Source organism: Pleurodeles waltl, chromosome 8 (assembly GCF_031143425.1).
Source record: "Pleurodeles waltl isolate 20211129_DDA chromosome 8, aPleWal1.hap1.20221129, whole genome shotgun sequence".
NCBI lineage: Eukaryota > Metazoa > Chordata > Amphibia > Caudata > Salamandridae > Pleurodeles > Pleurodeles waltl.
Window position 1 is genome coordinate 808,969,265 of NC_090447.1, and position 13,252 is coordinate 808,982,516.

General features: G+C 39.5%; 1 protein-coding gene across 1 annotated transcript in view; it reads left to right on the plus strand.

Moving 5' to 3' along the window:
• TMTC4 (transmembrane O-mannosyltransferase targeting cadherins 4) overlaps nucleotides 1-13,252 on the plus strand; it is a 446,521-nt gene that overhangs the window by 168,780 nt on the left and 264,489 nt on the right. Inside the window, exon 7 of the mRNA XM_069205065.1 lies at nucleotides 12,802-12,894. Within this exon, the coding sequence (XP_069061166.1) occupies nucleotides 12,802-12,894 (93 nt within the window). The remainder of the gene's footprint in view (nucleotides 1-12,801; nucleotides 12,895-13,252) is intronic.

The following is a 13,252-nucleotide window of genomic DNA, read 5'->3' on the forward strand; positions in this document are numbered from 1 at the left end:
TGAACCTTCTAAAGCAAACAAGAATCTAAAGCTTTTCCTATTCTCATGAAGTGTTGCATCTGACCTCTTGCCAGTACGCCTGTCTATAAGCATGAACAGCTATATGGCTGTTTTCCCGGTGAGATTGTTTTTTGTGAGGAATAACAGACAAAACTTTTCCCATGCTCCATTTGGGACTGGGATGATTGTTGCTACTGCCTTAACAAACACCGGAATTGTGGTCTTCTCTCTTAGCTTGCTACAAGTAGTTATTGCTAATATCTGAAAGAAGAAGGGTGCTTATTTTCTTTACAGAAAATATGCATTCTCTCTTCTAATCCTGTCATAAGAATGCAAACAGTATGCTAGTCCTTCAGTAGCAATTTCTACAAGTGGATGCCACCCCTTGCCTGCCAGTGCATGATCGTACAACCTCAAATGACAGATCAGATAATAATTCGAACTGCCTCTCTATTCACTGTAGAAGGAGGAAAGGAATGCTCTCCACCTCTCTTGCCTTGAACAGACTATCATGGTTTAAAATCAACATTTGAGATCTATAAGTTCCTAAGCTGTCAGCTCGTATTACTAAATGGCACAGAGAACATATGTTTTTTTTTTCAATTAAAAAATCAACCTTTTAATCCATTGAGTCTTAGCGAATGGCATTATCCGACATGCATGCATATACCCCTAACTACCAACCAAAGAATCAACAGCGCCAGAAACTGCTCATTTTGCTTCCATGTCTTTCAGAGTATATAATTTGCCCATGAATCTCTGGGAAGGTTAATCTCTTTTTTTCTTTTTTTTTTTTTAAACCTCTGTTTTGCAAGGATGTTGCTATCAAAGACAGACGTGTATAATCACCACGTATTTAACCTTAATGAAATCCTTCAAATTCATTACAAACAATACTTGTACTCATGCATACAGTCAAACGTAAAAACTTTAACAATATTAATGATATTACTCTTATGTTGTAGCTCTCTGCTTTCTCATGGGTGGAGTCCCAAAATGTATTTAAAGCCAATGTTTGAGTGATAAAAATCAAATGGTTTTAGGTAGACTTGTTACTAATATTATTGACCTGGTGGTTGGGGATTTCAGCTATGGCTGTCATATATTACCCATGTGGAGGCGTTCTGAATTAACATAGCATTTGTTTACAGTACTGCTGGCAACTCTGTCGGATTCACTGAGGTGATCACTGCTGGTAATCTTGCATATGCTGGCCACTAACATAATCTTATCTAAAGTGATTACTATAATATCTCCAATAATAGTAGCTTGCAAGGATTTTCATTGAACATAAGTAGCTCTCATTATAGAAAAGGTTGAATTGCCCCCATACACTCCGTATGTATTGTGTCTTGCCCTTCCACTGTGGACATTTGATTTACCCCTTCTGACTACAAGAGAGAGATAACTACTTCCATTTACCTGTTATCATCAATCTTGGCATGTTAATGTGCTTTGTTCTGTTGAGAGCACAGCTAAATTAGGTGGGCAGCTAACCAGAGTCAAGCAGGACTCTTAGCTCTCCCCAGTAAATTTGATATTTTTTTAAAAATATTCTTCTAATACATTCGTAATTCTAGATATGATCTTATATGTAACCAATCGCCCTTGGATTCATTCTGACCTCTGGGTTCTCCCTGAGTCTAATTTTAATCAAAGGTTAAGGAGTTTAATTGGCATCCATCTGCTATAAAAGTGCATCAGCCTAATGTTTGTTCCCCTTAAAGAGCAATCATTAAATCTGTTTATATTTTTCCTCCGTTTTTCTGGTAGTTTTATCCCTAGGGGGTCAAGATGTGATCCTCAAGAAAGTAGCCAAGAGCTCAAAGTAAACGCTCATGCTAGTTCCCCGCACAGAGATGAGCCTGATCTAATGACCTTGGAAGGAGGAATAAGATCAGGACAATGAGATGTTAGAGGCGCAAATGCAGACTCAAACCAATGAGAATTGGGAATCTCTTTTGGGATGCTAAATCTAAAATTGAAATAAGTAAAAGATGTCAACTTAGCACAATCTGAAACCACTTTATTACTAAGCTCTAAGATTGAACAAGTTGATAATTTGGCTCAGATGGAGAGTAACTTCATTAAAGCAAATTTTTAAAAATTTAGTTACATGGATTAAAGAAAAATCTGAGATTAGAGAATCGGACCAGTAGTTCCAATTTAAGATTGTGAGCATCCAGGCAAATGCAGAAAAGGGTGTTAATTGGATGGATCTAATAACATCACTCATTTAAGATTCCATCCTTCCTGAATTTTTTGGAGATTTGACCATAGATATAGCCCATAGGGTACCATTGTTTATTTCTTCTCAGAGTACTGTGAGATCACAGATGATTCTAGTTACTTTGCAGACAACTGAATCATAGAAAAAATACTCTACAAGCCATTAAGAAAATACATTTAAAGATGAAGAAAATTCAACCTCAGAGTTGTTTCTGATATGTCAGTGGAATGTGGAAAAAACAGTGAAATCCAAAATTTCTCAAACAGGGAATTCAAGTGAATATAATTCCGCAAGCTGAAAAGTACTGTTAATGGCAAAACAACTGTCTACACGTAGGTTCAGGAGCAGTACAAAGTCTAACTAGATATGCAAACAATACTATATAATAGTCAGATGTCCTAAAGATCTTACACAAGAAGGTAATCTGTTATTGGTTCAGGAATGGTTTTAGAAATGTATTTCAGTCTGTCTTTGATTTGTGATATTTTGAAAGGCACAAGGAATTTAGTGTAAGCATGGTATCTGGATTGGGATCTAAACAGTGCAAACTAAGTCTCCCAAAAGCACTAGACAAGCCTCCGAATGCGGTAAAAGCTATTTATACCTTTGAGCCGATGTAAGGGGTAAGTGGAGCAAGTGGTTGACTGCTTGGTAAGGGTGACTGCGAGGTCCAAGGGGGGAAGCATAACAAACAGATATTGAAGAGTTGCGGATCTATAACAGAAAAGTGAGAATTTAAAAAAATATGATGAAATTAGCAACCTTAAAATCTGAAGCTACTTTATTGTAAACAGTATATGGTGTAAGTATATAAACAGCCAACATATGGCAATATCAGAGCAGAAAAAAGAAAAAGAAATAATGAATATTAAAATTGTTTACTTAATGCAGATTGAATAATTTTCAGAAGGAGAATGCTGTTCAATCATGAATCTTAAATCATAAGTCTTCTATTATTTTTCTTCAAGAAAGTAATTGGACGGCATATAGGATAAGCAATACAGAAATGTTTAAAGAATGGGCCAGCTATAAGCTATTTAGTTCAACAGAAGTAAGTCATAGAGTGGTTGTAACATTAATATACAGAAAGTCAGGTATGGAAATCGTATCTGTTGGTACATATAAAGATGGGGATGGGTCAGTATCATTTTGCAAAAGAAAACATATATAATAGTCCGTTTTAGTTGCCAGAATATCCCAACCCTCTAAATGAGTTACTAGTAACATCAATGGTAAAAGGTTTAATGATTTTTGGGGGGCTTTCATTTTGTGCAAAATTCTAAGTTTGATAGCTCACTCCAAAATAGAAAGAATGATTATTCCAAAATAGTTGATTGATTTAAGCACTTTGAATCAGAACTAAGTGTTACAGAACTCTGGAGATCCTTAAACCTAGGAGTAGATGGAGATACATGTGTCTCCTCAAGATTAAAAAAGGTTGCAAGAATTGGGTATTTTTTAGTAACTTTCTCAATATAAAAAAAAAAAGAGTATGACAACAGTTCATAATGGATTTTCGTACCACATGGCAGTTGTCATGCAAGTTCCGGTAACATCTTATATTCAAGTAAGATCTTAGTGCCTCCTAAATAAACTACGTAATGATGAAGATTATGTAAGGGACATCAATAATTTTACTAAGAATAGTTTTGTAATCAATAAAGGGTCAGCAGTAGAGAATGTTGTATGGGATACCTTTAAAGCAACCCTAGCAGGTAAAATGATATGCTATTTTTAACCTAAGTAGGGGCAGGAGGGATACACTCAGCAAGTCAGAAAAATAAAATATTCACATTTTTTTTTTCTGTTATCTAAACTTTAAGCTGATAGGAAAAATTGAGTAGCAGCCAAATCGTAAATACAAGATTATCATTATAGACAGGAACGGCTGAAATTCAAAGTGCTGAATCAAAAATGGGATGATAAAGGAAAATGTTGGAGTGCTCTGCTAAAGTTAAAAATCATAAGAATAGAATTAATACTACACTAAATCCTCTGGCTAAAAATGAAGTCTTCAAGTTGGTGGAGATTCTACAAAAAATATTTGAATACTACCAAAAAAATATACTGAAAATCAAAAAGTTTAGAGAAGTGATATATCTCTCTGAGATAGTTCTCCCAAAACTAGACAAGATGGACGCAATGTAGGTCATAGCTTCTTTTGCTATTAAAGAAGCGGTAATGAAAGAGTTACTAAATGATACTTAGTGGTAAGGCGGATGGGGAGGATGGTATTCCTTTGGTATTATAAGAAAATTTCAAAGTCTCTGTCCTCCATATAAGCCTCAGTGTTGAGCGGTATGATTAAATGTGCACTCCACCTTCATCTTTTTTTTTTTTTTTAAAGGAAAAATTGCTCGCTTTTTAAAAATAGAGAAAGCAGTAACCAATCAAATTATTAAATGTCAGTTATGAGATATTCGAGAAAGCCATAGCAATACAATGGCCAAAACAGCTGCTATTAATAAAGGAAGATCAGAATGGTTCTGGCCTAGGGAGACAACTATATCATAGTACCAATTTTTTGGTGTAGGCAATAAATGTTTTTTCTGCAGAAAATAAGAGTATTCTGGCAGTAGTAGTCTTGTTAGATGCTGGAATGGCCTTTGACTTGTTAAGCTGGGATTCCTTATTTGTTATTTTCGAAACATTTGAATACCAACCCAGAATATCAAGTTAATTAATGATCTGCATATATAAAGCTTAGCTTCTCTGTCTGGGTCAATCCAGATTTCAAGAGGAACAAGACAGAGGTGTCCTATGTTCCTTATGTTCGCTCTATTCATTGAGTCACTTGCTAGTGCAAATCACTGAAGCCCAAATATCCGTTGGCCAATAAACTCTATCCCCAAAATAGAATTATTTGCAGAAGATTAATTTATTTTTTAAGGCAGATAAGAATACTATTTCAACAGTCTGGGGCAAATTTAGCAGTTTTTTCATATAGTGGGTTATAAAATGAAATGCTAAAAAATGAACCTATATTAATTAATTGCTCAAGCGATATTCCCCCCAGGGCAGCTAAAGCTGGATGGTTGTTGAACCTGAAAAGTTATGTAGGGATTTTTGTTATGCAGGATTTCAATGCATTATATGCCCTAAATTATGAAAAATTAACTAATTATGAAATACATGAAGCCTTCTCCCTAAATTATATGATACGCAGTTTTATCTTGAACTGTAACTACCCTACACTGGCCTTAGAGTATCTTATCTTATCTAAGCAAAAGGGATGCGCTTATGTGACTGCTTTTGCTCATTATTGTAGGAGGTGCTCCCTGTTACTAGAGGGCTGTGTGTATGATAATTCACTATAGAATATTATGTTAGCTTTAGCCGATATATCCCAGGTATATGGTGCTCCTTGAAAACCCCTAAATGCCAAAAGTTATTGGATCTAAGTCTCTTGTAAATATTTTTACAAGAAACGCATAGTGTTTGTTTAAGCTGTTTTCAAATTTTGTCTATCCTCAGCTATACCAGACTGGTAGACAGCGTGCCGACTTTCTCTTCTCTCACTCTTAATGAAATTACAAGATAAGAAAATTATGGGCTCATTCAAATTTCCAATTTTTTGTGTGGCTAACTCATGGTAGCCAGAAGAATGGTTACTATAGTGGGGGGGGAGGTGGGGAAGGCACGATGGTTCTGGCATTTACTAGCAAAGCTGAAAAGTGTGTTTGAAAGAAGCCAGGGAATAGGATTTTGTTATTAATTTTTACAAAACTGTGGCCAAGGCAATGATTTAGAAAAAAAAATAGCGAATACATCATTTAAGGATACCTTAAAGGTTAACCTTGTTTGGATCCTTCTTCCGTTCACTTAAGACTACATCCATGGCATGGACATGAATTTGAAGGTTAATCTGTGGAGAGTACTGAAACTGATGTAGCAAGGTTTTCCAGTAGAGGTACTGAAAATCACATATTCTAGTAGATAAAAGTCAAAATTACAGGCAACATACCTCTTCCAATATATTTGTCTCTTTGTTCCCTAGGAAGGGCATCAGTTTCTTCCTTGAACTGGACCAATCCAGCTGTTTGCCTGTGAGGAATTTCACAGTCCTGCATGAGAGAAGCCTCCTTTTGACAGCACTGATTGAAGCAATTGTTTCCACCATCATTCTTCTCAATCTTTCTCCTCCCATTCCCTTCTGTGTTTCCTTTCAGGAGTGGAACACTTTTAGATCTGACATCTTTGACGTGGTTTCCCCTGACTTTTTGCTTTCTGACCTTTTGTTTCGATTGTGTGGTGAACTTTGTTTTTGCTGGCTTTAGGACTCCGGGCACTTTTTCACTGCTGAACAGTGCTAACATGCATGTGCTCTGTGTCATTGGGTCTCTCCATGATTGGCATATTTGATTTACTGGTAAGTTCCTAGTAAAGTGCATTGTCTGTGCCCCAGGGCCTGTAAATCAATTGCTACAAGTGCGCCCGCAACACTGATTGTGCCACCCACCACAGTAGCCTTTCAAACATGTCTCATTCCTGCCACAGCATAATAGCCAGTGTGTGCAGTTTTAAACTGCCATTTCGACCTGGCAAATGTACCCACTTGCCAGACCCAAACCTTTCTTTTTATCACATGTGAGTTACCCCTAAGGTAGTCCCTGGTTAGTCCCAAGAGCAGTGTGCAGTGTATTTAAGAAAATGGACATGTATGTATAAGTTTAGCATGTCCCGATAGTAAAAAAAAAAAAATAGAAAACTCTTAAATTTGCTTTTAACTATTCCAAGGACTGTATCTCCCATAAGCTAACATTGGGTCACCGTAAAACATATAGAAAAATGGAATTCGGTGTCTATGGACTCTGTTTAAAAACCCATATTTCGGAAAGTTGTTTTCAGATTGCAGATCTGAAAATGCCACTTTTAGAAAGTTGGAATTTTCTTACTTTAACCATTCTGTGCCTTAGCCTGTCTCTGAATACACGTCTGGGTTTAGGTGGCAGTTATACTTGTGCATTCTCTCTAGAAAGCCACAAAAAGGAAAGGGCTTGGTGTGACAGTGGATACATCTGCATTCATCTCAGTACTGATGGTCTTCAAGTGCAGGGAGAAGGAGAGGTAGTTCACACTTAAATCTGAATAAGTTATGTCTTGCCCTCACATAAAGGGCTGCTTTTACCCCTTATGGTAGTCTGGAGCCAGGGTTGGATTGAAAGGGATCCAGTTCCTTTGAAATCACCCCTATATCAAAGGCCTTTTTAGATATAAGTACTCGACCTCTGACACCATATACTCAGAACACTTCTGGACTGAGTACATTCTATAATGAAGGACTGCTGTGCTGCCAAGAGGGACTGCTTCTTTTCTGTTTGCTCTGCTGTGTTGGCCTGCTGCGTCTTGCCTGGCAGTGAGAGGACTGGACCTAACTCTCCACATTCTGCAATCTAAAGCTTCTCCAGGGGCCCTTACTGAGCTTGCCTTCTGTTTCTGAAGTCTCAGGGACATCAAAGACTTCACCTGCATCTTGCTACCAGCACCTGGACTTCTCTGCTGTGAGTCCTGCTCTGCCAAGTGGTGCCAAATCCAGTCCCTCTCCCTTGGATGTGAGTATGGTGCTGCAAATCAAGAAACAAACACATCGACACCGGAGCATGAATTGTTACCGATGTATCGAACATGATGCGTCAGTTAGAACCGGCGCATCCCGCTGCAGAAAAGGCACATTGCCACTGCCTGCACCAAAGCAACGGGCACCTCTCACCTACTGCGCGATGCAACAATTCTGACTTACAGCGCAGCCGCTTCTTGACCAATGCAGCTCCAACGCATTAGAACCGGTGCACATCCCTTCTAGAAATTGGCACACCAACGGTGTTGCCAGATCAGGAAATGACGCATCACCTGCAATAGCGATGCATCCCCTCCTTTGGATCAACTCATCGTCCCTGAGCATTGACGCAACCAAGGTACTGTCAGAGGGTCTCCGTGACTCATGTAACCAGCCTGTCTCCATCGTGGTCATACTGAACTTTTGGATTTGTCCCGGTCCAGCGCCACTTGAAGCTGTTGACTTCTAAGCATTGCATTTTCATTTAATCATTAAAAATTCATAACTTGACTTGTATATGTTGGAATTTTGTTGTTTTCATCTTCCTTGACTCAGATAAATATTGTCTATTTTTCTAAACTGGTGTGGAGTCCGTTTGTGGTGTTTTCACTGTGTTACTGTGTGTTTGCTTGTTAGAAATGGGGTCTCTGGTTGGCAGTCAGGTTACTCAATGTCCAAGCAGGGACCCTCACTCTAGTCAGGGTAAGTCACACACAATCCAAATTATCCTGTGCCCACCCTCTGGTAGCTTGGCACTGAGAAGTCAGGCGTAACTTAGACGGCAATGTGTATTTGTGCAATAATTCATGCAATAACACAGTATAACACCACAAAAATACACAACTCAGTGTGTAGAAAAATATATAATATTTATCTGGTTAAATGCAGGTCAAAATGATTAAGATTTGATAAGTACACTTTGAATTATCACTGTAAGAAAAGATAAAAGAAGTCTTTAGTCTTTAAAAAGTAACAAATGTCTCTTGCAAGCACAAAGTACCTGGTTTGCGTTCAAATTCTCCACAAGGGGCAGCAGAGGAGGAGATGCATGGAAAACAGGGAGGTGTGCGTAGATTTTTCCGGTGCACACAGACGATGCGTCATTGAGTATTCACGCAGGGCAGGCTTTACGTCGATTTTTGGCACATAGACTGGGATCCTCTTCAGGTTACAGGGTTTTCAGACGCCCTGTGGACGATGCGGAGAAATCCTGGGCACAGGATAGGACGAAGGCACAGGGGCTGCGTCGATCCAGTGGGTGATGCGTGGAAATTTCTATCACCCGGCAGGCGCTTCGTCGATTCTCCTCGCAGGGATGAAGTCTTTTTGGTCCTGAGACTTCAAGGAACAGGAGAGGAGGCAAGCTGTATCCAAGCCCTTGGAGAGCACTTCTCAGGAGAACCAGAGGGCAGCAAGGCAGCAAGGACAACAGCAGGGCAGCAGTCCTTTGCAGAAAAGCAGTCAGGTGAGTCATTTGGGCAGCCAGGCAGTTCCTCTTGGCAGGTTGCAGGTTCTGGTTCAGGGTTTCTTCTCCAGTGGTATCTTGTCCAGAAGTCTCTGAGTTGGTAGGGTCAGAGACCCTGCTTAAATACCCAAATGTGCCTTTGAAGTTGGGGAGACTTCAAAGAGTGGCTTGGAAGTGCACAAAACCCCCTTGCAGTTCCATCCTGTCTTGCAGGGTCCCAGTAGGGGTGTGTGGCAGACATTTGTGTGAGGACAGGCTACTGTCCTTTGACATGTGTCAGGCCCTCCACCCTCCCAGCCCAGGAAGACCCATTTGATATGCAGATGTATGCAAGTGTGACTGAGCATCCTGTTTTTGCAGTTGTCTGAGTGAATGCCCAAGAGAACTGTCAACTAAACCTAGCCAGACGTGGATTGTAAGGCACAGAAGGATTTAAGTGCAGAGAAATGCTCACTTTCTAAAAGTGGCATTTCTTAAACAGTAAAATTAAATCCAGCTTCACCACTCAGCAGGATTTTGTACTACCATTCTGGCAATACTAAATATGACCTTGTTACTCCTTTCAGATCAGAATCTACCACTCAAACAGTATATGAGGGTAGCCCTAAAGTTAGCCTATGCAAGGAGCAGGCCTCACAGCAGTGTAAAACGAATTTAGGCGTTTTACACTACCAGGGCATATAAACTACATAGGTACATGTCCATCCTTTTATCTATATAGCGCCTTGCCCTATGGTTTACCTAGGACCTACCTCAGGGGTGACTTGTATGTAGAAAAAGGGGAGTTTAAGGCTTGGCAGGTACTTTTAAATGCCAAGTCGAACTGGCAGTAATACTGCACACACAGGCCTTGCAATGGCAGGTTAAGGGGCTACTTAGGTGGGTGGCACAATTAGTGCTGCAGGCCCACAAGTAGCATTTAATCTACAGGCCCTAGGCACATGTAGTGCACTTTACTAGGAACTTACAAGTCGATTAAATAAGCCAATTGGTTATAAACCAATGTCACCATGTTTTAAGGGAGAGAGCATGTGCACTTTAGCACTGGTTAGCAGTGGTAAAGTGCACAGAGCCCTAAAACCAGCAAAAACAGTGTCCAGAAAGTGGAGGGAGGCAGGCAAAAAGTTAGGGGTGACCACCCTAAGACTGTCAGGTCTAACTTTGCTCAAATACTTTACACATATGCTCTTTAGTTTAGCCGGACTACTCTGGACTAGCTACCAGAAGGTGAGCACAGGTAAACATTAGTGTGTATCTTACTTGCCCTGACTAGGATTGTGGTCCCTACTTGGACAGAGTGCAAACCTCTGCCAACTAGAGACACACTTTCTACATAGACCTAGGTTAAGAATAAGGGAAGTAAGAGTTCTCCATGTAATGCAAATTTCTAGAGTACTTTCCCATATTATCTCTGCAGAAGTAGACATACTCCATATAAATGACTGTTGCACGTAATTTATGCAAATGCTGAGCTAGGAACAGGACAGTTGCTAAACTTTTGGCAGAGACAGTTCTTGGCCAACCACACTTGCTTGTCAGTTTCCCATTGCTAAATATCTTGAAAACACCTCATGCCTAGCAAACTGAAAGTTATATCTGCCTGAGTCAGTGCATTCACAGTTCCCCAAGAATGAACTATGGTTCAGCTTTTCACTTTGTGCAACTGCAATTGTTGGAAGAAAAAAAAAGAAAAATTAAACAATTGGAATGCTTCGTACTCAGCTCCTTAAAATTGCATCCTTTCAGTCCTACCATTATGCCTGAACATTTTTTGGAAAGAGGGGATCAATTCCGTAGCTCTTCAAACAGTATTTACCAAGTTGCCCCTTTTTGCCCGGAGCCCAGCAGAGTACAAAATATGGGAACCAAAGTTGGAGGTCCAGGCCCAGCAAGAATCTTCATATCCTAGAGTCCCATCTCTGGACCTGATTTAGAGTTTGGCAGAGGGGTTACTATGTTACAAACGTGATGGATATCCGTCTGCTGTATTAAAAGTTCCAATGGCTATAATTGAATTGTAATACGATGGACAGGATATCTGTCACATTTGTGATGGAGTAACCCCTCTGCCAAGCTTTAAGTCGGAGACAAAAAGTAAAACAGGAAGGTGCTAGGATTTCTAGTCCCTTTATGGCACCCAGTCGCAATAGATAGAATTTATATTTCAGCATTTTTTGGAGTTTTCCTGCCTCAAGGAGGTAGGTTTACCTCAAAGTTAATGACTAGGCCTAGGATGAAGGGCATAGAAGTAAAGGTAACCATGTACTTTTCTTCCTGACTGTGGGCCGTGAGATTCATGGGCATAAAATGGAGCTGTTTACTGCCAAAAATGAGTTGAACAATATGGGTGTTCTCGCATTGCTTGTCTACACTGAGAGTGGATCACAAGGGGAAAGCTTTGTTCCATCAGACAGGTAGAGACAGGTAGAGGCAGCAAGAGCATTTCTGTGGAAAGCCAGAGATGGAAGTGACAAGTCCTTGAACGCACCTAATTTCTGATGATGTTCTCTTCCAGGTGTTGTATTGTTTGCAACTTGTTCCGCGGTTTGCACCATAAAGACTGACTCTCTGGGGGAGATAGTGGAGTTCTAGTCGTTTATATTCTGAAAAGTTGTGTATATGCTTGTTCTTTCATTCTCGTGGGGTACATGGAGACCAGACCACCATGTTTCTTCTCTTAATATGAACAACAACTAGTTGGTCTTCCTACACACTACAACATTGTCCTAAAATGGTTGCAGCCATGTTGGGTATACAAATGACTAAACATTAATTTAATTTCCTATTCACCTCACTTCAGTTAATGAAAAAGATATTCTGTTGCCAAACAATTAAATTGTGTCAGTGCACCTGCATGTTACTGAAGATAATGGCAGCAACTCTACTAGATTCCTGCCTAGATTAGCACATTCCAAACTTTAGTGTGGGGGGGGGGGAGAACCTGAGAAGGATTGGCTGTGGCTTCACGATGTTGGACGACTGCTGCCCAATGAAGTGACTTGAATAAATGTTTAGACTCCCTCTCTCTATAATTTTTGGCCTGCCCGTTGTCCTAAACATAATCATAGGAAACAACTTTCTTGCTCGTCTTCACAACCATACTGAATCCTAGCCTTTGTATAATGTCCCATACTGGATCCTTAAATGCTTATGTATTGTACCTCTTCTTCTGTAAAGCGCTCTGCCACCCTTATGGGTCTTGTCCATGCTATATAAACTTTAAAAAGGAATACAATGTATTTTGATTCTCCTGCTTCTTCTTTCCCTCATTTGGGCACAGGTTACCTGGTGATATGTTCTGACCTTAAAGTAGTTTGGTAAGAGATGCTAAATGAAATCTAGGGGAATATTAAGTATAGAAAAATATTCAGCAACCAGATTCAAAGCATAAAACCAATACTGCACCTCACACTTTAAATTATGCTATCCGTTACCATTTTCTCCATAAGGCTGATGCACAAACCAAGTTGTTCCGCTATGAATGTGTTTTTAAACAAATTGGTTTTATAAAAGTACTTTTTTCTAATAATCAAATATTATCTTTCGTAGGGTGTGAATGCTGTGTTTGATGCCTTTATGATCTGCAAATTGAGTGTGTTGGAAATTATCAGCAAAGTTCTTCATAGACACAAATTACCAGAGGTAAGCAACTCTTCACATAATGTGTTCGGATTACTTATGGGGACATTCATGTTGAAACTATGATGAAATGAATGATTCTCTTAGAAGCCCAAAGTAATACATTCATTGTAGTGCGTACCTCCCACTATCTGCTGGCTTTATCAAACATTATAAATGAGGTGTTTCATAGTGAGACACATCTGTTTTAAAATGTCAAAGAAAATAAATCTGTATTTAAGTAAATAATATTTGGCTCACATTCTCAGGAGGAAGGGGCATGTGCCGCCTCTCCCTTTCTAATCAGAACTTCTCCCAAAAGGACATGCGCTCTGTAAATGCGACTGCACTGTACATCTACAAGCAGCATAATCTGTGGGGA